This window comes from Curcuma longa, chromosome 21 (genome assembly GCF_044706935.1).
Source record: "Curcuma longa cultivar G26 ecotype Majalengka, Jawa Barat chromosome 21, ITB_CL_G26_1.1, whole genome shotgun sequence".
NCBI lineage: Eukaryota > Viridiplantae > Streptophyta > Magnoliopsida > Zingiberales > Zingiberaceae > Curcuma > Curcuma longa.
Window position 1 is genome coordinate 13,269,144 of NC_133881.1, and position 21,031 is coordinate 13,290,174.

Here is a 21,031-nt window from a genome sequence, read left to right on the forward strand (position 1 = left end):
TCATATTAATTAGCCAATTATTATTTGTATGGAAGTCAACGAAGCTGACGCCTTCGTGCTCAACTTGAGTGACTGCCAGCTGTCAATTCTCGAAGAAAGAGCACAGCCGTCGTCTTCCTGGTCGCCGGCGACAACCCAATACATGAGCAACCCATTGAACCCGCCGACGACAACGACCCCAACCATCATCCGCACAACCACCGCCAGCGGCATCATCCCTGCTACTCGCCACGCGAAAGGCCCAAACGACAGCCTTCAGCCGCCGCATGGCTTCCGGTGCGATGTCTGGTCCCATTTTCTCGAGCCTCTTGAGGCGAACACGAAGAGGGCCAAACTCCGGCGTGCCGTGGCGCGCGCGGTAGGCAAGGTCGGTGGCGTTGACAGTGACGAGGAGGAGGCCGGCGGCGGGGAGCAAGCGGGCATTTTTTTTTCCATAAAAATTCACTTTTTTTTTTGTTTTCATGTTTTCCAATCATTTAGCTCCTTTAGGCCGAATTATGGCCCAGCCCAAGACTTCTTCCCCTTTGTCTCTTTCTTGGATCCCCAGTCTCCGGACATGGCGATTGTTTTGTGACGTTTCTAGCAAACCCTAGCATGCCCAACCAGGCCTGATCCAACGCTCCACGAGATCGAGGTCGCCATGGATGAATTTTGGAGGTTCCGGCCGCCTCAGGATCGCCTTTGTCCCGTCTGTTCGGTCCACCACTTCCCGTTCTGCCAAATGCCGACGCCACCGCCGCCCCATGGATTCGATCATTATCGTCCTGAATTTCGCCGATTCACTTCAGGTCCCTCCCCGCCGTTCCCTCACCAGCCTCCTTTCTGGGACCACCGACCTCCGCCGCGGCCTCCGATGCTACACCCGCCAGAATCCTGGGGCATGAATCATGCTCTGGAGAGGGAGATATTCCGTCCTTTTATCCATCCGACGCAGCGTTTTCCCCAAGATGAGTTTTTGGGAGAAGCCTCCTGTAAAAGGATGCGAGTCGAAGAGCCACCAGTGGGAACTCTCCATCCCCACCCCTATCCGTCATTCGATCGCAATGAGTTTGTTCCAGGGAGAATATCGACGGAGGATGAACGCAGGCTTAATCTGATTCGAGATCATGGGAAGATGAATGATGGGAGGGTGCAATTTAAAGCCGAATTCCTATCCGATCCATTCACCCGTGATGGATCTCATAGTCAACCAGGGGATGTCAGGGTAGATCGTAACTCTGATGTCTCGAAGTTTAACTCTGTTGGAAAAAGTGGTTCAAGTTTACCTCCAGAAACAACATTTGTCACCCCAAATCAAGCATCGCTGTCAAATGTATTTGAGGAGCATCAGAGTTTTGCAGGAACTCTGACTTCTTATGGGGATGAGCAGTATCCATTCCGTGAAAGAATGGATTTTGAAAGAGTAGAGGCCTATGATGCACATTTGGGTGAGAACAGGATTGGCCGTTATGAAAACAGATATTCTGTAGGAGGTTCAGACGTTGAAAACTACCCAAATGCAAGACGTAACCAGTCCAATGTTTTCTTTCAGCAGAATGGCAGCTATAGGGATGACTGCTCTGTGCCGAATCCTAGGTACAATGTACCTCCTGCCATTGATGAACTACCTTTTTCTGTGAAGGGACAGCAAGCTACACACAATACATTAGACTGTGTACCACGATGTCAATTTGAGCAGAATGATTGCCTTGATGTTCGAGAGATGCATGCACCAAAAGATTACCATTATGGGCTTCCAAATACTGAACATCCAGAACAAGGAAGTTATCTTCTTGGACGAGAGAAAAGTTCGTATCGAGCATTTGGGGACCCTACAGAAAGCAGATTTAAGCTACCCATCCAACAGACAGAGGCACTTACATTTCCCTCTGAAACTAAAATCCCAGATATTAGTGATACTCAGAGACCACTAAAACCAGTAAATTATCCATTGTCAGAAGACTCAAGTTCAGAGAGTTTTGTTTTGCAAGGAGGTCTCTCTAACTTTCCCACTATGAATAATGATAATGGCATGGCAAAAGATATGGGTCGAATGCACACAACTGGAGTACATCTTTCTTTACCACCATCTCTTCCAGCTGCTCATGTTCCAGTGATGTCTTCATCACCTAGTGTGCCACCGCCAGCATTGTTTCCTGTCCTAGCAAATGCTTCGGCAATGACATCCATTCCAACTAATAAAAAGTATCCTGACCCGCATATTTTACGACATTCTAGTGGCTATATACAGCAGCCTCTTTTGGTTGAGACTGCACAGGTTCTCTGCATGATTCATATGCATTTACAATTAGCTTTTCTTGAACGTACTTGTTTTTGTTTTGAATACAGGTTCTATATATTTTGAGTTATTTATTTAGCTGCTAATTGCTAACTGTGCCTTGGAGGATGGATGATGAATTGCAAAGGTTGATACATATTAGGATTGAACAATGGATGAGAAAGAATTGCCCTTCAAGTTCTTTCCTTTATGAGCATACATATATAGAGGATAAATAATTTTCTATGTTCAAGTAATGTTATTTAGTTATCTGTCTGGAGTCAAATCAAACTAATCTTGAGATAACTAAATGAATTCTAACGATCTAAGGCAAATTTTAAATAAAATTTGGACTTTCTGTTCATCATATAATATTTCTAGACCCCAATAAGCCTAAATGCACTATAGCTGTCAAGAAGCACAAGATGAAAAGCATAATAAGTACCCTGACACACAATCATACCTCGTAAATCTGGATTTGAGTTTCTCCTGAAATACATCAATCATGCCATAAATTGGTATTCCCATGAGTCATAAAGTGTAGGACAGATGACTTATGATTGAAAAATTTTCAATTCATCCTTGGAAGTATCCATCTTCCCTCTTCATTCATCAAAGGGTTGTACATGTGGTATTGTATGGTGTTGTATGCTATCTTAGAACCTTGTGGTGCCAATTTGCGACCAGGGGACAACATAGGAACCATGTGATGTAAGGCATGCAATGGAAGAGAAGAGAAGGTCATGAGGAGAAGAGGTCTTTAAACTTGTATGGTGTGCCATGTCGTGAGCAGTGGTGGCGAAAGCTTGTGGTGAGGATTTGTTGGAATGTGTGTAGAAGAGAGGAAGCTAGGCTATGGGTAGCATTGTGAAAGAGAAGGGTAACGTTTATGACTGGGTGGTGGATTGGGGTTAATTAAGATAATATAAATCACTTATATGGATGAATTCGCCATTGGGTGAGTAGTTAGGTAATAGATATTAATAACGTGTTATAGGTGTGAGAACAGTTAGTCAGTTGGAGGAATTAAGTGAAAATTTGAACAAAGATAAGTTATTAATAATGATAAGTTAAACTATTACTAATTTTTTTCTTAAATTAATGCTTGATAGTATGGGTGTGATTAGAAAGATAGCTCTTTCTTCTGTTAGTAAATATAAGTTATATAATTTTTATTCTAAAATAAAAAATGATCTTGATTATGTCATAACTGTATATATACCTTGGTTGATTAGATTTTATTGTCATGGATTATTATTTTATTGTTGTAAATATGTTCAAACATAAAGTTAATTAAATATAATAGATTTTGAATTCTAATGTAGATAAAATAATATAGTTATTATTAATTAGTATATTATGTATAACACATGTTAAATATATAGTATTGATGTGCATATATTAAATTTAAAAGTTTTTTAAAATTAACTTTAAAAGTTAAATTTCCTTAAATTTAATACCAATATATTATGTATTTATAATATATTACGTTTGGCATAATCGCATATGTCTCCTTGTGAATATATTGTTTTGCATATTTTCTTCTTCAAAATTACATACTATAAGATTTATATTCATTTGAATTTATTTCGGCACTGCATGGTACCTAATCTGTGTCATCTCGTCCAGAGACCAAAAGTCTAGCACTGAACAATATTTTAAACCTTGTTCTGAAAACTTCAATCTCCTTGGTTAACTCCCCTTAAATTGAAGATTTCATAGAACTGTAAAGTTTGTGAAAGATCTATGAAAAGTATGACAGATTGCAACTGAGAGACATCTTTGGAATCCACATTGCTCTTTAAAAAGATAAAAAAGGGGAAAAAAGTAAGGAGGAAACATGAATATAATTATTACTACTAATCCTATAAAGGTATATATGTCGAAAGAGTGGTGCTTACTCAAGAGAAGAGGAACAAATCCGCATGTAATCTTTAAATTTATGGTGAGAGATTTGATTATGGAGTTTAACTGATGAAAAAGAGATTGGGGTTCTAACAACTTCTCTTGATATCTACATTCGGAGGAAAAAAGGACAAATTGCTATGTCATAGAATAAATTTTTGGTATATACCCCTAAAAGAGATAGAAAAAAAGATGTTAGTGCTTAAAGTTTTCATTTCTGCTTTGAGGATAGGCTGACTGCGAAAGAGTGTTGAATAATTTACCTTGTGATAGTGGAATACACTAATTATTTTTTATTTTGTTCTTCTTTCATTCATTTGGGAAAGAACCTTGCTTTCTTCTTAAATTGACTTTGATGCCAATTCTTGATATTTCTCTTTCGTTGGCTTCAACCACATCACTGACTAGGAACATACTATCGAATCATGAAGAAAAGTTGGACCTAGATGGGCCTAGCTGAAGTTTTGTTTGAATCTAGAATATATTCTCATCTCATAACTTAAATTTGGAGGTGGAAAGGAAGATGCCAGTGGTTAGGTCACTAGAGCAAGAGGGATAGTTGGGTGACTGGGACTTAGGGCTATTGGCTCTATAAGTTTATATTATGTATATATTTTATTCTAAATCAAAGTTAATTAAGATTATTTGAAAAATAGGTCTAAAACTTGAAATCGACTGGAGAACTGAATCCCACTCAAGGCCCCAACCCAGTTCCAGCAAAAAAGTATTAATTTTTGTATACTAAATTTCACTAGTTTTATGTCAGCTACCTAGGTTCTTGTCATTTTTGTCTGGCCCGATTGTTTTGAGTTAATGTGAAAAGTCTGATTACCTTATGCTAATCTCTTTTATTTTGGCCAATATTATTTGTTATTTAATTAGGTATGGGCAAGTTTATTGCACATCTTGGTTCTGTATTAAATCCTGTGGATTTCCCATCTTTCTGCATTTTGTATTGTTTTGGCTTATATTATATTAGACTTTTTGCAAGATTCTCTAAGAGATTCTAGGTGTTTGTCCTCATGGAATCATCAAACAATGTAGGATTTACCTCTCATCCATCAAGCACCACTGAAACATTATCCTGACGGAGTGCTAAGAGTTTCGATCAATCATGCTTTCAATGCTAAGCCAACAGTTATCAATGCTTGTGACTTGTTTAAGCAACCTCTTCGTGCATCTCTACCTGATCATATTGTCATCATCCTACGTGGACTCCCAGGTTTAACTTTTTTTAACAGTGTTTTTGTTTCTGTGTTAAAATAAGAACTATGAATAGTTTTCTTATGATGGATTTTTATAAAATTGTCAAGTGTAGACAACTTAAGCAAGGTGCCTCTTGCATTTTACTATTTTCCCAAGTTATGTTTCCTTCTCTTGAAAATTTGTTGATATTTTTTTGGCTTCAAATTTGATGATCTTGTGTCGCTTGCCGACTATCAATTTCTACAGGTCTCTTTTCCTTTCACATAAACATTGAGGCTAGGTGGATATAAATCGCCTTCTTAACTTTATAAAAAAAGGAGAGTGGGCCTTTGACAGTCTCTGAAAAGTTTTTTTTTCTTGCTTTTAAGTTTGGTTTGTGTTAACAACTTATCATGCTAAGGTGAAAATCAAAATTGTGGTTGCTTTAATGAAACTTACCCACATCATGATTTCTCTTTCAGTAGAACTAAATCATGTACTTTAGGGACGTATAACAAGATATGACATGCTCAAGGACGAAATTAAGTGGTTTCAGGTTTTTGTTTGACTAATAGGTGGCCCATTGATTAATTGCCTGGTCAAAAGTTTATCCATAGTAAAACCATAGACATGTGTTTCCTATGAGGGAAGGGTACACTAATGGAAAAGAGGCGATAGAAAGATTTTCCCAATGACACTGATAGAAAGAAAGATGGGGAAAGAACTAGAAGAGAATAGGAAAAAATTAGTATTTTCTTTAGTGGTGTTGCCTTGAAGGGATAGAAAGAAGGAAAAAAAAATTCATTATATTTTATTTCTCCTCAAAATGAGCGATCTGATTTGTACAGAGAAATTAAGGGAAAGGACCAGAAGACTTTCCTCTTATTTTCTGTCCTACCCTACTTGCCCTCCCAATAAATGCCCATTTTCTCTCTCCTCGCTCATTTCTTCTCTCCTTTCTTTCTCTCATGGGACACAAAACCTATCTGTTAAATTTATTGTTACTTATAATAAATTTATTAGCCGATCCCACTTAGTAGGATAAAGGCTCGGTTGTTATTGTTATAATAAGTTTATTGATTTTGTGTATATTAATACTAAAAAAAAGATTTTACTCAGGCTGTTATTTTTTATTCTTTATTTCTAGTAATCTGTCATTTTATATTCTTAAAGTCAATTGTAAATATCACTTTCTCCTTTGCTAGGAGAATTTTGTTTATTAAACTATGAAAATATATTAACTATTCAATTATGTTGCATTTGTGCTAGTAGATGACCTATTACCTGATGTGTGCTAACCGCAAGTGCACGGTCATCGTCAAGTAGTAAAAATATCGTCCTCTGGGTCCGTGTTGTTGACTATTAGTTTATGTGCAATGGAGGTTATCTAGACAAATCGAAATAAGGGAATTATTGTGAAGTCAAAGCAAACTAAGAAAAATTGAATGAAAGTGATAGGAAAATCAAATCTTAAGACTATTCTAGGGTTTTGATTTCACCATGATGAATGTTGACAATATCATTATGACTCCTTTCTTATAATGTCAGATTATTCTTGAAGGTGGTTTATCCTAAGGTAACCAATGTTTCCTCTCCAAATACATCGATGTATCTACCCTAACGCGACTCCTATTCTCATGGTAATCGAATTATGATAGACTCTTTTATGCTTTGTGATAACCAATGTTATCCTCGAGAGAATTCAAACCTTTCATGATAAAAAAGTCAAGTTCAGTTTTATAGATCCGAAATTAGAGTTCACCTCTCGATTCGTACCCTAATCTCTAATAATTGCAAACATACATTAATATTAGCAATTACCAACGTTTTATTAAGCACGCTAAAATTGAAGAAAATCACAAGTTCAATGCAAATATGTCATCAGGCCATGACCGTGGTGGCTACCACGGCCTGACCATGGATCTTGTTGCTTCCTCCGGTTGATGCTCGTCGGGCAAATCTGACTTCCTAGACGATCCACAATTGTGGTGGCTACCACGGTCTGGTCGTGGATCATGTTGTAATGTTGTTTCTTTAACTTTGCGTCTCTAAACTTGCTCTAATGCCAAAATCTCCACTTTTTATCAATATAAAACACAAATCGCAGTCATCCGAACTAAAGAGATGAAATGGATGCACATGCTAAAAGTTAACACAAATTATACTTATGTAATGCAATAAATGTATGCTAAATAAGATCGAAAATATATGCATGATTCACACACATCATTGGTTATCTAAGATTGAAATCCTACCAAGCAACAAAGAGTTCATAAGTTTTGAATGTAGGATTGTAAGATCCTACAATTTAATTAAGATAATCTTTAGAACTATTTGAAAATTATAATTTATCATATATAGTACTTTTCATTATACAGTATTGATGTCAACATTTAAAAATTTGTCACTCTAATAGCATAAAGCACAATTAAAATTACCGATATAGGAAATATATGAACAATAAAATATAATTTTTAAAGTCCTGCACAATTTTATATAGCAAACATCAACTTTTATTAGATGGATGATATTTTTATGATGTATGGCAATGGCAAAAATTAAAAAGAATATCATATAATTGAAGATTTTCTCAGAAGATACATTACGAAACAGATTAATTAGTTCCAGTAAATGTCAAGTTATAAAAATGCCTGTGAATGTAGTGTTAGATCTAGGGAAGAATATTGGATCAAGATCCTACATAGGAATGATGAGGATGCATTCGATTGGATCATAAGTTTGTAAGATCGATTGATTCAGATCTTACTTGGGATTTGGATTGTTTAGTCAAATTTGTGTTGTAAAATCATACAATACTAAGGCCTGGATCAATCTTAACTACCATGGCCCCTTATTCAAATGACTAGGCCTTTCAGTTGACTTAATGTTGTGTCATAACTCCAATACAAGGTTGCTCTAGCTTCTGCATCCTATTTTGCCTCCTTCATTTACTTCATTGTCCTTTCTTCTTTATATTTTCATCAAATCTAATGAAGACATTGGTTCACTGTCTAATGAAGACATTGGTTCACTGTCAAGATGGGGACATAAATAACAACTAGTTTTACATAAATCACTTGAGACCATCTCCTAATCCTTAACTCAGTTTGCTTTTCTGATCATTATCATGTTCATGCTGATTGATATGATATCTATTTGGCTGATATTTTAGGTAGCGGAAAGAGCTATTTAGCTAAAGCATTGCGTGATATTGAGATCGAGAATGGTGGAAATGCTCCGAGAATTCATGCAATGGATGACTATTTCATGGTTGAAGTTGAGAAGGTGACTTTACCATTAACTAATTTTTAGGTGACTATGTTGAAGGTAATATTGCTAATTTTCTTGTTTTCTTGTCTTTTAGAATATTGATGACAATGAAGGTTCCAAATCCACTGGTTCATCCAGAGCCAAAAAACAGGCCACTAAGAAAGTGATTGAGTTTTGTTATGAGTCAGAAATGGAAGAGGTGATGCATTAACAAACCACTTAGATTATTATTTTGTTTGTACTACCAAAATATCACTCTTATCTTGTGGCTTGCTATGACTTTGGGTGGTCTCACAGAGTTTTAAAGTAAAAAGGAAGGTATTAGTATTTACTGACATTTGTATACCAATCCTTCTATTAGAAGTGAGTTACAAATATGGATCTATCTAGTCACCCACACTACGTAGATAAAAGAATTCTATCATACCTACTTAATTTCATGCATAGATTTTCAATGGGTCTGTCTGAAGGGGAGTCTTGGCGTAATGGTAAAGTTCTTGTTGTATGACCTTGAGGTCACGGGTTCGAGTCGCGAAAATAGCCTCTTGAAATACATGATAAGACTGCATACAATAGACCCAATATGATCCAACCCTTCTTCGGGACTCCACATTGGCGGGAGTTTCATGCACCAGGTTGCCCTTATTGTCAATGGGTCTATCCTAGCCTGTGTGAGCTATGTCGGACTGGGCATGGTACAATTAAGGTTGTTCCAACCTGAATTACCATCCAATGTGAGCTTGGGCCCGAGCTAATTTGTCTTGGGCTTGATTTTTTTAATATTTAAAATTTTATTTAAAAATACTAAAAATTAATAAAATAGAATATATACTATTAAAATTGGAAATTGATATTTTTATCATGTATTATTAAATTATTTGATGTTAAAAACTAACACATATATAAATCTTGTAAGCTAGGCTTCGTCTGTGGGCTATGTAGTTGCAACTTAGCCTAACCCATATGCAATTGGGTTGTGCTTGGCGTGATCTGTATTGTGTCAGGTCACAAGCTGCTTGATCTAGTTGACTAATATTTATACCATGTCAACATGAGTAAATGTTACTATGCCGCTTGTGTTGACAAAATTTTGACAGTATCAATTGAGTTTTTCTTTCTATAACTAATCCTTTAATTCCATCTGGTGGTGCTTGTCCCATATATGGTTGGATAATGCCTGGCACAAGCTGTACTGTGCTGGTCATGGGTTGTCTGACCTAGTCGACTAGTACTAAATATCATGTGGAGATGAGTAAATGTCACTATGCCACCATGTTGACACAATTTTGATGGTCTCGAATCTTTTCTCTATGTAGCCTTTTGGTCTACACAACTTCTGAGTAAATGTTACTATGCCACTTGTGTTGACAAAATTTTGACAGACTCAATTGAGTTTTTCTTTCTATAACTAATCCTTTAATTCTATCTGGTGGTGCTTGACTGATATATGGTTGGGTAATGCCTGGCACAACCTGTACTGTGCTGGTCATGGGCTGTCTGACCTAATTGACTAGTACTAAATATCACGTTGACATGAGTAAATGTCACTATGCCACCCGTGTTGACACAATTTTGACGGTCTTGAATCTTTTCTCTATGTAGTCTTGTGGTCTACACAACTTCTTTGCCTGGCCAGTCATTATGCTCAATTTTTATTCTTTTAAAATTGATTTCAATCTGGTTGTCTGTTGTCTAAATTAATTCTCAACTTTTGAGGCTGATGTTTGTTGTTTTTGGATTACAAATGGTGATAACCTTGAGCCATTCCTTATTGAGGTGTACAACAACATTTCATTGAATTAACTGAGTTATGAGATATTTTGAACTGATCTGCTCTTTCATTATAGTCATAGACATTATAATTCAAATTGGTAGTCTGTTTCTTTCTTGGTCATGCAGACACTTCCCTGAATTTTGAGCATGTTTCTTGTTGTTATTCTATGTACATACACACACCTTTTTGTGTGTGTGTGTGTGTATTGTTGTTTTAACCCCAGTATAATGTATTTGTTATTAGTTTGATTATTGAGAGCTCAAGTGATTGGCCATTTGCTAGGCATATCGGTCAAGCATGTTAAAGGCATTTAAGAAGACACTCGAAGAAGGGATATTCACATTTATAATTGGTATGAATTGACTGCTGAAGTGCTGCTTTTGTTTCTTTGAGTCCAGGTTCTATTTGTCTTTCAAGCTTTATTCTTTTTAACTTGGTTATAAGTATTGTTTTACCATAGTTATTGACATTTTTACTGCTTTCCTATCAACCCTCAAAGGTTGTGCTCCTTGCATTTCTTTGCTTCATTAACTGCAACCTGATATTGCTATGGATTGTTTGGCACAGTCGTTTTGTTTGTGTGCTGTTTGTTATACAAGTGTTGGGAACATGTTATGTGCTTGAATGTTGAAAGAATTGAGGGACTATGAAAGAAGTGACTGAACTAGGTGCTCCAGTGTTTTGGTACTGTGGATACAATAAGGCATTTTCTTTGGTATTAGATGAACTGGTGGATGCTGTGCTAAGCATTCGAAGCTGCCTTCAATTTTTGCTAATCACTAATGCAGTATTGTCTGGCAACTGACCCATTTATTGCTGGTATGTTTGCCTCATTTAGTGGATGACCGCAATCTGCGGGTAGCTGATTTTGCTCAGTTTTGGGCAATTGCAAAGGTATATTCTCTTTCTTTAGGCAAACTCTATGATGTTTATGTTTGAGATTTTTATGCTGGTCAAGGGATTGTTGGCAATTTGCCTAGTAACTATAACGTTAATATAGTGGAATTTTCACGAACTCCTTAGTGATTCCTTTATAACTGGATTTACACAACACTTATGTATATAACCCTTATTGAACACTTTGCAATCCTGCACATGCTGTTCTTTTATATCCGTACAATATTTATGGCTACATGCTTCTTTTCTGTTTCCTATTTGGGAGATGTTGAAATTCTCAAGTACTGTTCATTTGACAACTTGTGCATGTTTGCTTGTCAGTTATACCTACAAATTCATCAAACACCTTAATAGTTAAGTCTCTTGCATTGGTTTTTGCAGCAAAATCATCCTTGATCATATACAAGAAAATGACCATTTTATTTATTCCGATCATTTTATTTAATGCTGTTAATTATTAGTATTGCTGTTAAATATTTAAGGTTGAGTTTCATTTAATATGAGGTAGTGCTAGAGTAATGCTAAATTTCAGCAGGCTTTCATGAACTTACCATCTAGGATTCCACTTCTGTCTGGCTTTTGTAAATCATTGCTCTAATTGTACATATTTAAAAGGACCTAGTCTATGTTTCTTATTTATGTGGGGTTGAATTATGGTGACAATTTATTATTCCTTATGCAAAATGTGTTGTCATTTATATAGCTTTCAATCTGAGTCAATTTTGATATGTATTTGTAAACTTGGATTTTGATAGACTGAGAACTTGAAACAAAATTATAAATATGCTGGAAGTTGAACATAATTGTTAGGAATTAGTCACATTTACAGATTCTGAGGAAAAAGTAGAAATTGCTCAGTTATTAGTCAATCCCCCGCTGTAGTAAGAAGAGGGTTGCAGAAGGGAGTATGACAAATGTTTAGTTCACATGAGGTGCTGTGTATGAGAAATTTTTTTTTCAAATAGTCACTTTTTTCCCCTGTATTTGATTGTTGTCATAGTCACTTATTTTCTTGTTTTATATGTTTGATTGATATTAAAATAATTTAGTGACACAGAGCAATCATGATTCAACTTGTGGGCTATCCTCAAGTCTGTTCCATTTTAATTTAGTCTTGTTACTTCTTATATGATATTCGTGACCAGTGGACCTACATATCCCCACCAGGACTTCCTGCCCCTCGGTCCACCCTGACCTACTAGGACTTCCTGCCCAGCCGCAACCAGGACTTCATGCCCCTCGGTCTACCCGACCTACTAGGACTTCTTGCCCAGCCGCAACCAGGACTTCATGCCCCTCGGTCTACCCGACCTACTAGGACTTCCTGCCTAGCCGCAACCAGGACTTCATGCCCCTCGGTCTACTCGACCTACTAGGACTTCCTGCCCGGTGTCTGGTCCTCTTGATTCAAACACGGGAGCCCCTACTTCCTTTGTTTTTTAAGGTTCAACCCACATGGTTAGATCTGGATCATGGCTCATCCGGCGGTTAGTCCGGTGAAGAGCGGCCTCGCTTTGATACCAATTGTTGGGTCCAAAAGTATGTTCGTAACTCCACAATGGCATGATATTGTCCACTTTGGGCCTAAGCCCTTATGGCTTTGTTCTTGGGCTCTCCCCAAAAGGCCTCATACCAATGGAGATACTTTCCATCATTTTATGTTCTGTTATATTGGATTTTATGACTATTAAATATTATATAAATTATCTTAGCTTAAACATTTTATTCTTAAAATATGTAATTCCTTCAGTTTTATCCAGCATAGTTAAAATTGGCTAACTTGGACTTATGGTTATGTTCCTTATTCTTACCGTATTTTATATAATGTTTAGATTTAAAATATGGTTTGCAACTTAAGGCTGAGGCTAAGGATAATAAGTTACTAAGCATGGGTAGTATATATTTTTTAGGGAAAAATCATTCATTTTTCATGTTACAATTAGGTTTGGTTTATTATTAATTTATTTGAGAATATAATTTAATAATCTATCCATGTTTACATTATATTGTGGGTCAATTTGTAAATTTAAATTTAAAATGTGTGATCCATCTTGATCTTATGTTAGATAAAATTGACTATGGATATTATTGAATTCAATCATCAACAAGGTCAAATTGGGGCTACTTGTGGTCAAACTAGTGTTGGGGTGTTGGGTCAAATCAAGTTTATGGTAGGACACAATAAGTCAGTATAAAGTATGAGAAAACTAAGCTTGAGGTTGATTTGATTTCAAATTTATGCTTTACTTTTGTTGTTTAATTTAGAGGTTTATTGGATTTAGTTCATTCAGAGGTTGAGCAAAATAATAGTTAAACCTATGACTTTCTTGGTTGTTCTCTTGAAATTGTGAGAGGTGTAGATTGCCTCCAACAAAGATTTGAGCATGTAACATGAGGGCTTCTGTCAATGCCACGAGTGGAGGGTTGGACCTGTGTGTATATAAGGAGGGGAGGGAGAGGAAGTGCACACAGTGGCTAGTCCCTTACCTTCTCAGCTTCTCCCTTTCCTCAGGTGGATGAGCGATGGAGTAGGGCATTGACAAGGTGAGCAACTGATGACTTTGACCAGAGTGCAAGTTGGAATGGTCTTGGGGTTTGAAGGAGACGAAGGATGTTGCACAATAGCTCAACCCTCTCCTCCAGCAGTTAGGTTTAGGTGTAGGGAGGCAACCAATAGGGAGTTGTGGATGAGTAGAGTCACAAAGGCTGACCTCCATGATAAGGGTTGAGTAGTGGTGATTTATTGATGAACTTAATAACACGAGATAGAGTCCACAAAACTGCTGACACCAAAACAATACAAATAGAGTGATAAAAAATGATAATCACAATTCAAAATAACAACATAAATACACTAGTGATTTGGTAGTTCAAGAAACCTTGAAACCCTTGGTGTGAACACTAGTGACTTTGACTTTGTAGCACTTACCAAAACTACTATACTCGACAAATGGCCTATCTGCACAAATTTGAAGCAACAAGGAAATCAATCCAAACATACTGTGTGGAATGCACCAAATATAAAATGTATGCTTAAGAACATCAGGTTGCAAAATCAATCAAACTTATCAACTGCTGCAAACAAATGTAACTGCAATAACAAGTAATTTAATCATGTCTAGGATATGAGAGTGTTCAAAGTGGTATCGTGTCTCTGCTCAAATTTTGGTGGATGAAAGTGAATAGCTCACTAGGCACTACAACTTTCCATGTCTAATGAAGAAATCTAGGCTAACATAGAAGTCTATTTAATTGATGAAACACCTATGGTTTGAAGTTCTTGGTATGCCAAATATTGTTTGTCTGAACAGAATTTTGTTTTATAATTGCCAGTAGTAAGTTTAATATCCTTGGTGATTTCATGCTTCTCATTGTTGTCATTTTTCTTGAGCAGAGATCTGGGTATGAGGTATATTTGCTGGAAGCTCCATACAAGGATCCCATGGTGAGATAGCAACTAGCGTTCTTATTTGTATAGGTCAAGCAAACTATATTTTTTCATTCTCTAAATGTTTACTGAAAAATCCAATTATTGTCCTTAGGATTCTCATGTATGTAACAGCCTCAATACATACTTTTCTAACTTTGTTAGAGATCACCATGTCAATTTTGTGCTTGTCAATTTTCTGCCTGTTATCCATTTTAAATTGATTGCTTCACTATTTTGTCTGTGAAGAAATTTTCTACTGCGTTTCTAGCTATTTTCTGAAACAATAAGTCATTTAAGCATGAGTATGTGCCTTAAGAAGTTTCAAAAGATTATGCTCTCATTCATATGAGTGCCCCTTTGATAACCTCATCATTTTTATTTGAATCTCCTACATAATTTTGTTAATAAGAGTATTTTCATCTCCCTTTATTCCTCACACCTTTTCATTTATCAACTTGTCTAACATAACAAGTGATTTCTGTCATCTCCGCACTTCGTATTCTTCATTAATATTTAATAATCACCATGACATGTAGGAACTCGAAGTGGTCTGGATTTAAATTTAAGGGTTTTTGCAAATTACAACGTGAAGATTCATACCCTGCTCATTTATATTGTTTCCTTTTATTTTAAACATCGAATTACATGATCTTGTTCTCACTATTGTATAGAAGTCTGCTGACTTTATTTTCTAATTAGCAATTCAACAAATAGGATTTTGGAACATTACTAGACTGTTTGATGTCGAACTAGTATAGAGTTAATGATGTTGCATGGTGTGCAACATTGCCACATTGGAATAATGTATCATAAGAAATATTCTGTCAATAATTATATGCTTTTGATGCTTGTTACAACTGTTAGTTCCAAAATGAGTGGAAACGAAGGGGACTTACGATTCATGTACACCATGTTCATTGTAACTTTGCCATATATGTGATAAATTAAGGTGCTGCATTAAACCAGTTAACATCCTATGGATGGATGCCTATATTATGAGGGGACCATAGAAATAGTTGATCTTTATTATTATCTAACATGTCGGTGTAGGTGAGTTATCTCTGTTTCATTTGATTTTCTCATTCTCAAATCAGAGAATTTTGAATCTTTGATAGCTCATGTTTGTGTGCATCATTATAAGTTGTTTTTTTTAATGTTTATACCCTTTTTTATTCATGTGTGTGCAAACGACAGGGTTGTGCGGCTAGGAATGTGCATGGTTTTACACTAGAGGACGTGCAGAAGATGGCAGAAAAATGGGAAGAATCTCCACCTTTATACTTGCAAATTGATATTCAGGTCTCACAATGCCATGGATCAAATGATTTTGTTTCTACTAATTTCATTTAAAGGTCTTTTTAGTAAATAAAATATCATTTGCGATTATTTATTACTGTATCTTGAATCTGCAGTCATTATTTCATGGGGATGATTTGAATGAGCACTCCATTCAAGAGGTAAATTAGCATGGGAATCAGCTTTCGATGTATCTGTGTGCATGATTTTTAACTTGCAATGCTAAGATCCTGTTCCTATAAATTTTAATAAAATTGCCTTTCAGGTTGACATGGACATCAATGACTCAGACTGTGACAACAGTAATGCTAAGTTGGAGGAGGAAAGCCTCAAGCTTACAGAACCAACAACTGTGGATTTTGTGCAGAAACAAGGTATTGGACGGACCTTTTTCTTTGTTTTATACATATCATGTAAAAGCATTTTGTGCTCCACTATAGTGGATACTTAAAGGGCAGTCTGATGCACGAAGCTCCCGCCAATGCGAGGTCTCGGAGAATGATCGGACCACATTGGGTCTATTGTATATAGCCTTTCCCTGCATTGCAAGAGACTATTTTTTGACTCGAACCTGTGACCACAAGGTCACACGGCAACAACTTTACTATTGCACTAAGGCTCTCCTTCACTACAATGGTTATTTAAAGCTGAATATTACCCACAAAAGTTGAACTTACTTGATTGCCATTTTTGAAGATTATATTTGACTTCTTGTTTCGCAATTATATTGTACATTTTCCCCATATCTGGCGTATAATGCCAAACTGGATTTTCCACCTTTGACTTCAAAATAATTCACTGGATGTTTACTTTCTAGCAAGTTGGTTGAAGATGGAGTGGTTACAAAAATCTATATTTGGATGATGTGACATCAGAGTCAAGATTTATGTCTGTGTTTAAGAAGTGCTGCTATATCCAATTTTTTAGGCAGGTGTGGCAGCTGCCTAAAAGTAAATGGAAATTGTGTAGGAAAGTAAGGCAGAGTGCTTTTCCTTGTATTCTCTGTGCATGGATGAATGGTTAATGATCAAGAAAGGTGCCTTCCTTGCATCTTTAATACATTTACAGTGCATTTTTCAATGATAAATATGTCACCAGTCATCATACAAGCAATAATATAGCCTAATTCAGGATTCAACTTTTACAGTATTGATACCATGGCCACTGATTGGACTCATGGTTGAGGACAATGACACATGGTGTAGGTTGATGCCTAATTACCTATCAGGCGGTAGTGGTAGTGATGGTTTAGTTTCTGGATAGTGAAGGAGGTTATAATTGGAATCAGCACGGGAAGAAAATAAACCTTATAATTCAGAAAATACTTTTCAGACACCTAAACTGTACTCAATAAAGTTGGACAATGAGTTTGGATGAAATGGATCTGGTGGTCCACAAGAATGATTAGTGAATGCTTTGTAGTTAGGAGTGTGTTGAGAATTTCCTTTCATAATAAAAACTGACATGAACTTAACCATATTTAGTTTAATTTAAATGATGGACAAACAAATGATGCATGTTAAAATTGGAAAATAGTTATGTCGGGATGTTTTTTTCGTTCATGAGAATGGTATTTGTGAATGTTTTTAAGTTTATGAATCCTATGATTTTTTCCCCATTTAATTCTCAGTTATCCATGGATTGCGATTGGATCCTTCCTTGCTATTACTAATATAATGTGTGGTTGATATTTCTTTTTTAATCCTTATTTATCTAGATTTATCAAAACTTGGAGAGGAAAAGTGGGAATCTGATGAAGAGGAAGAGGAGCAGACAAGAATCAAAGAATTGGGTTGTAGTAAATGGTCGAAGAACTTAGAGGAGGAGGAATATGAAAAGCCTGGAGGTGTCCGAAAAAATTTAAATGCACTTTCTGGTCTTATGCATGCTTATACTAAGGGTGGAAAATCAGTTCACTGGGGTGATCAGGTAAGTGATCTTTATTTGATTTTGCTGCCAAAAAGGCAATGAAGTATCCAAATTATGTTAGTTGCTTAAAATAGCTTTGAGATTCTTCTGTCATCAAATTGTAAAGGCGTCATTCATAATTTAATTTCCCTTCGTAACATATCTTTTCATTGTTTTTATCATCTAAGTTATACGTGGTCAGCAATGCAATCAAATCATATTGTCCTAGTATATGAAATCAAACCTAGATCATCAGTTATTAGTATTGTTTATGTTATGGCTTGTCGTGGTATTCCTATGTAACTAGGGATAACTACTAACTCACTAGTATATTTGTAAGCCATCCTTGGGATACTTTTGTACTTGCTGTGAGTGATTTGTGATATTCCCATTTCTTTTGTATTTAATCATAGTCTTTCCATCCGTTCAGTTAAAAGAACAAATGCAATTGGTAAGAGAATACCTACTTGTTTTTTTTGCATGACATTTGCATTTATGGATTTAGCTATTGTGTTTTAGCTCTTGCAAGAAATATCTAAGTTGTTTTATTTCCTTTTTTACAGCTTAACAAAAGTGGTTTTTCAATTAGTGCTGTGAAGAAACACTCTTTGATCATTGGCCCAGGATCAGGATACAATTTGGTATGAATTTCTATTTGCTTGCTATCTTTGAACTAAAATTGAATGATTCTTTTATCTATATGATAAATAAAATTTAAAAAATCCTTCTTTTTTTTACTTTTTTTTTGCATCCAGTACAAGGAATTCCTGACATGATTACATAGGTTATTCTATCCTATGAGATTTAGTTTTCTAGGATAAATGTTCTTGCTGTATATTTGTAGAGCATATTATGTTTATTTATGAGAGTGTAATTACATTAATTTAAAGCTTGAATTGTGGACAAAATTTTTCTAAATTAAAAATTGTAAAATAAGATTAATGACAGTAACAAGAAAAGGATCTATGGAATAGTTGAGATGAATGAATATGAACTCCTTGCAATTTTAGGTAACTTAGAATTGCTATTCAACAAGAACGGAAGATTGACGAAGATATCATTAATTAAAAGGGACAAAAAGTGCGTGACCAACATGTAGAGGAACTTTTGGAGTCATTGTAAAGAGAGAAAATAGGTTGAGATGCTATCGACATGTTCAAAGACAATTAATTCTATAGTTAGCGGGGTTAGGTCTATTAGGGTGGATTATGTGCATGGGAAAAGAAAGGTAGATTCAAGGAAAATATTAGTTGGTGTGAGAAAAAAATAATTTAATTCATTTGAATGCTACTAGTGATATAGCCTTGCATATAGTTAAATAAAAGTATAAGATTCATATAGGTAACCTCAAGTAGTTTGAGAAAAGACAGCTTGATGACAACAATGATGACTATTACGATGGTTATTCCGTCCCATTTGATTTAGTTCGTCAGTTGTTTTTGCATGGGACAAGGAAGGTTGTTATGATACCATCTGATTGTTTTCCTTGGTAACTAGGGTTTATACTTAAATCTGCCATATTCAGTCTTGAATTTTGTTATCAAATGCCTCTTTTTTTCTTTGTCCAGTTTTCCAAAATGAGAAGTTTGGGAAATATAGTCTTCAAGGTTTTTCTACTACCACATTCTCTGGATATTTCATGCATTTAACTAGAAACATAATGAAAATGGTGCACCTTTATAATCCTTTGTCCAGTTTTAATGAACGCTGGCTATTTATGGAACGATTTTTTTGTGCGGTTAAATGGTTTGCTGGAACGATAAGCAAGGAACAGTGTGTGTCTTTCTGGCAGGCATCAAATCCAGTAGTCGAAAACCAGGACTCTGCAGAGGCAACTAAGAACAGCAGTACGAGTGAAACCAAGAGGCAGTTCAGCGAAAAACTTCGCGCTGAGCATGAGTCAATCAGAGCCGTTCTAAACAAAAGGCGGCAACGAATTGGAGGATTTTTTAACACTGAAGATGATTAGTTCAGTCCTGCTGGTGTTCCCGATCCTCTACGATCATGGTTCTTCGAATGGCATCTGATCTCGAGAGGAAACATTGAGACAGCATCTGCGTTGATGTACCTGAAAAATGATCGTATTCGACTCCAGATTCAGGCTAGGCGAAGCCAGTGATAACCTTGTGTTATATAGCATGGAAGGCAGCTGATTTTGATGGTCATTTTTCTTTTCTGTTTCATCTTAGAGAGAAATTTGCATTGTATTTAAACAGAAAACAAAAAACTTTCATGTGTATAGGATTTCAGTACAACATCCATAGACATGCATGGTTGTCTTCTGTGCGAAATAAAAAAAATCTTGAAACTTTCAGAGGTGAGAATCTTCAGGTGAGCTCCATGAAAGTTTTGATCGATCGATCTCTCACAACTGATGTTGAATTCATGTGATAAAATTAATGATAAATTTCAATTAGTCTCATGGACTCAATCTCTGAGGGTGATCGGTCCGGTCCCATAGAAGTTTTCTACCGACCATCCGGATAAATCGGGTGCATACGGAGGCCAATCCAGATGTCCATCATCCTTTGATTGCGTTTTCTATTTGAAAGAAAATTCTTACAAATATGTTGTAGTTGGGGATCGAACCACGGATCCCTGGATCATAATCCATGTGATAAAATTAATGATTCTTATAGGGATGAAGTGAAATATATTTGAAAACTGAGTGATAAAAATGATTCAAACGTGCAAGTTAAAATTTCGACAAAGTTTAGTTAAAAGATAGAATTGATGAACTTGGGCCACCTTCTAAGCTCGACACGTGTCTCGTGTGGCGTTTTACTTCCTCGCCAACGTACCGTAACGTAATTGGCCCATGCACGAAACCTTTTGAAACGGGTGGCGATGTTTAATTAACTTGGCCATGTAGTACGTGGACATGCATGGCAATTCGGTCTACGTACGTGACTAAAGGGACAAAACTAAAGTCACTTTAGTCCTGCTCTCTCATCTTCTTAGAAAAAAAACTCCTAAAGCTTAACAAAATAAAACAGTAGATTAAGAGTATTGATCTTCCACTACAAAAGAGGATAATATAAAAGATTGTTTTTTTAAAAAAATCTTTTTGAACTATCCTTTCTTTTTGACTGAAATAAGATCTTATCGT

The 21,031-nt window shown here is 36.0% G+C and overlaps 1 protein-coding gene across 1 annotated transcript; it reads left to right on the top strand.

Annotated features, from left to right (window-relative positions):
• Window positions 1-609: 609 nt before the first annotated feature.
• Window positions 610-20,188, top strand: LOC141815454 (uncharacterized). The gene is made up of 13 exons (XM_074703398.1): window positions 610-2,257; window positions 5,207-5,384; window positions 8,520-8,632; window positions 8,712-8,816; window positions 10,674-10,743; window positions 11,230-11,285; window positions 14,683-14,733; window positions 15,913-16,017; window positions 16,131-16,175; window positions 16,280-16,388; window positions 17,732-17,943; window positions 18,486-18,563; window positions 19,715-20,188. Exons 1-13 carry the CDS (start codon window positions 641-643, stop codon window positions 19,889-19,891), a joined length of 2,916 nt encoding a protein of 971 aa, XP_074559499.1. The 5' UTR covers window positions 610-640; the 3' UTR covers window positions 19,892-20,188.
• Window positions 20,189-21,031: the final 843 nt, after the last annotated feature.

Excerpts from the sequence above, each read along its gene's own strand:
- LOC141815454 (XM_074703398.1), top strand. The coding sequence starts at position 641 with ATGGATGAATTTTGGAGGTTCCGGCCGCCTCAGGATCGCCTTTGTCCC. Across the intron at positions 2,258-5,206 it reads TTTTGGTTGAGACTGCACAG|GATTTACCTCTCATCCATCA; the intron begins GTTCTCTGCATG and ends CAAACAATGTAG. Across the intron at positions 16,176-16,279 it reads ATGAGCACTCCATTCAAGAG|GTTGACATGGACATCAATGA; the intron begins GTAAATTAGCAT and ends ATTGCCTTTCAG.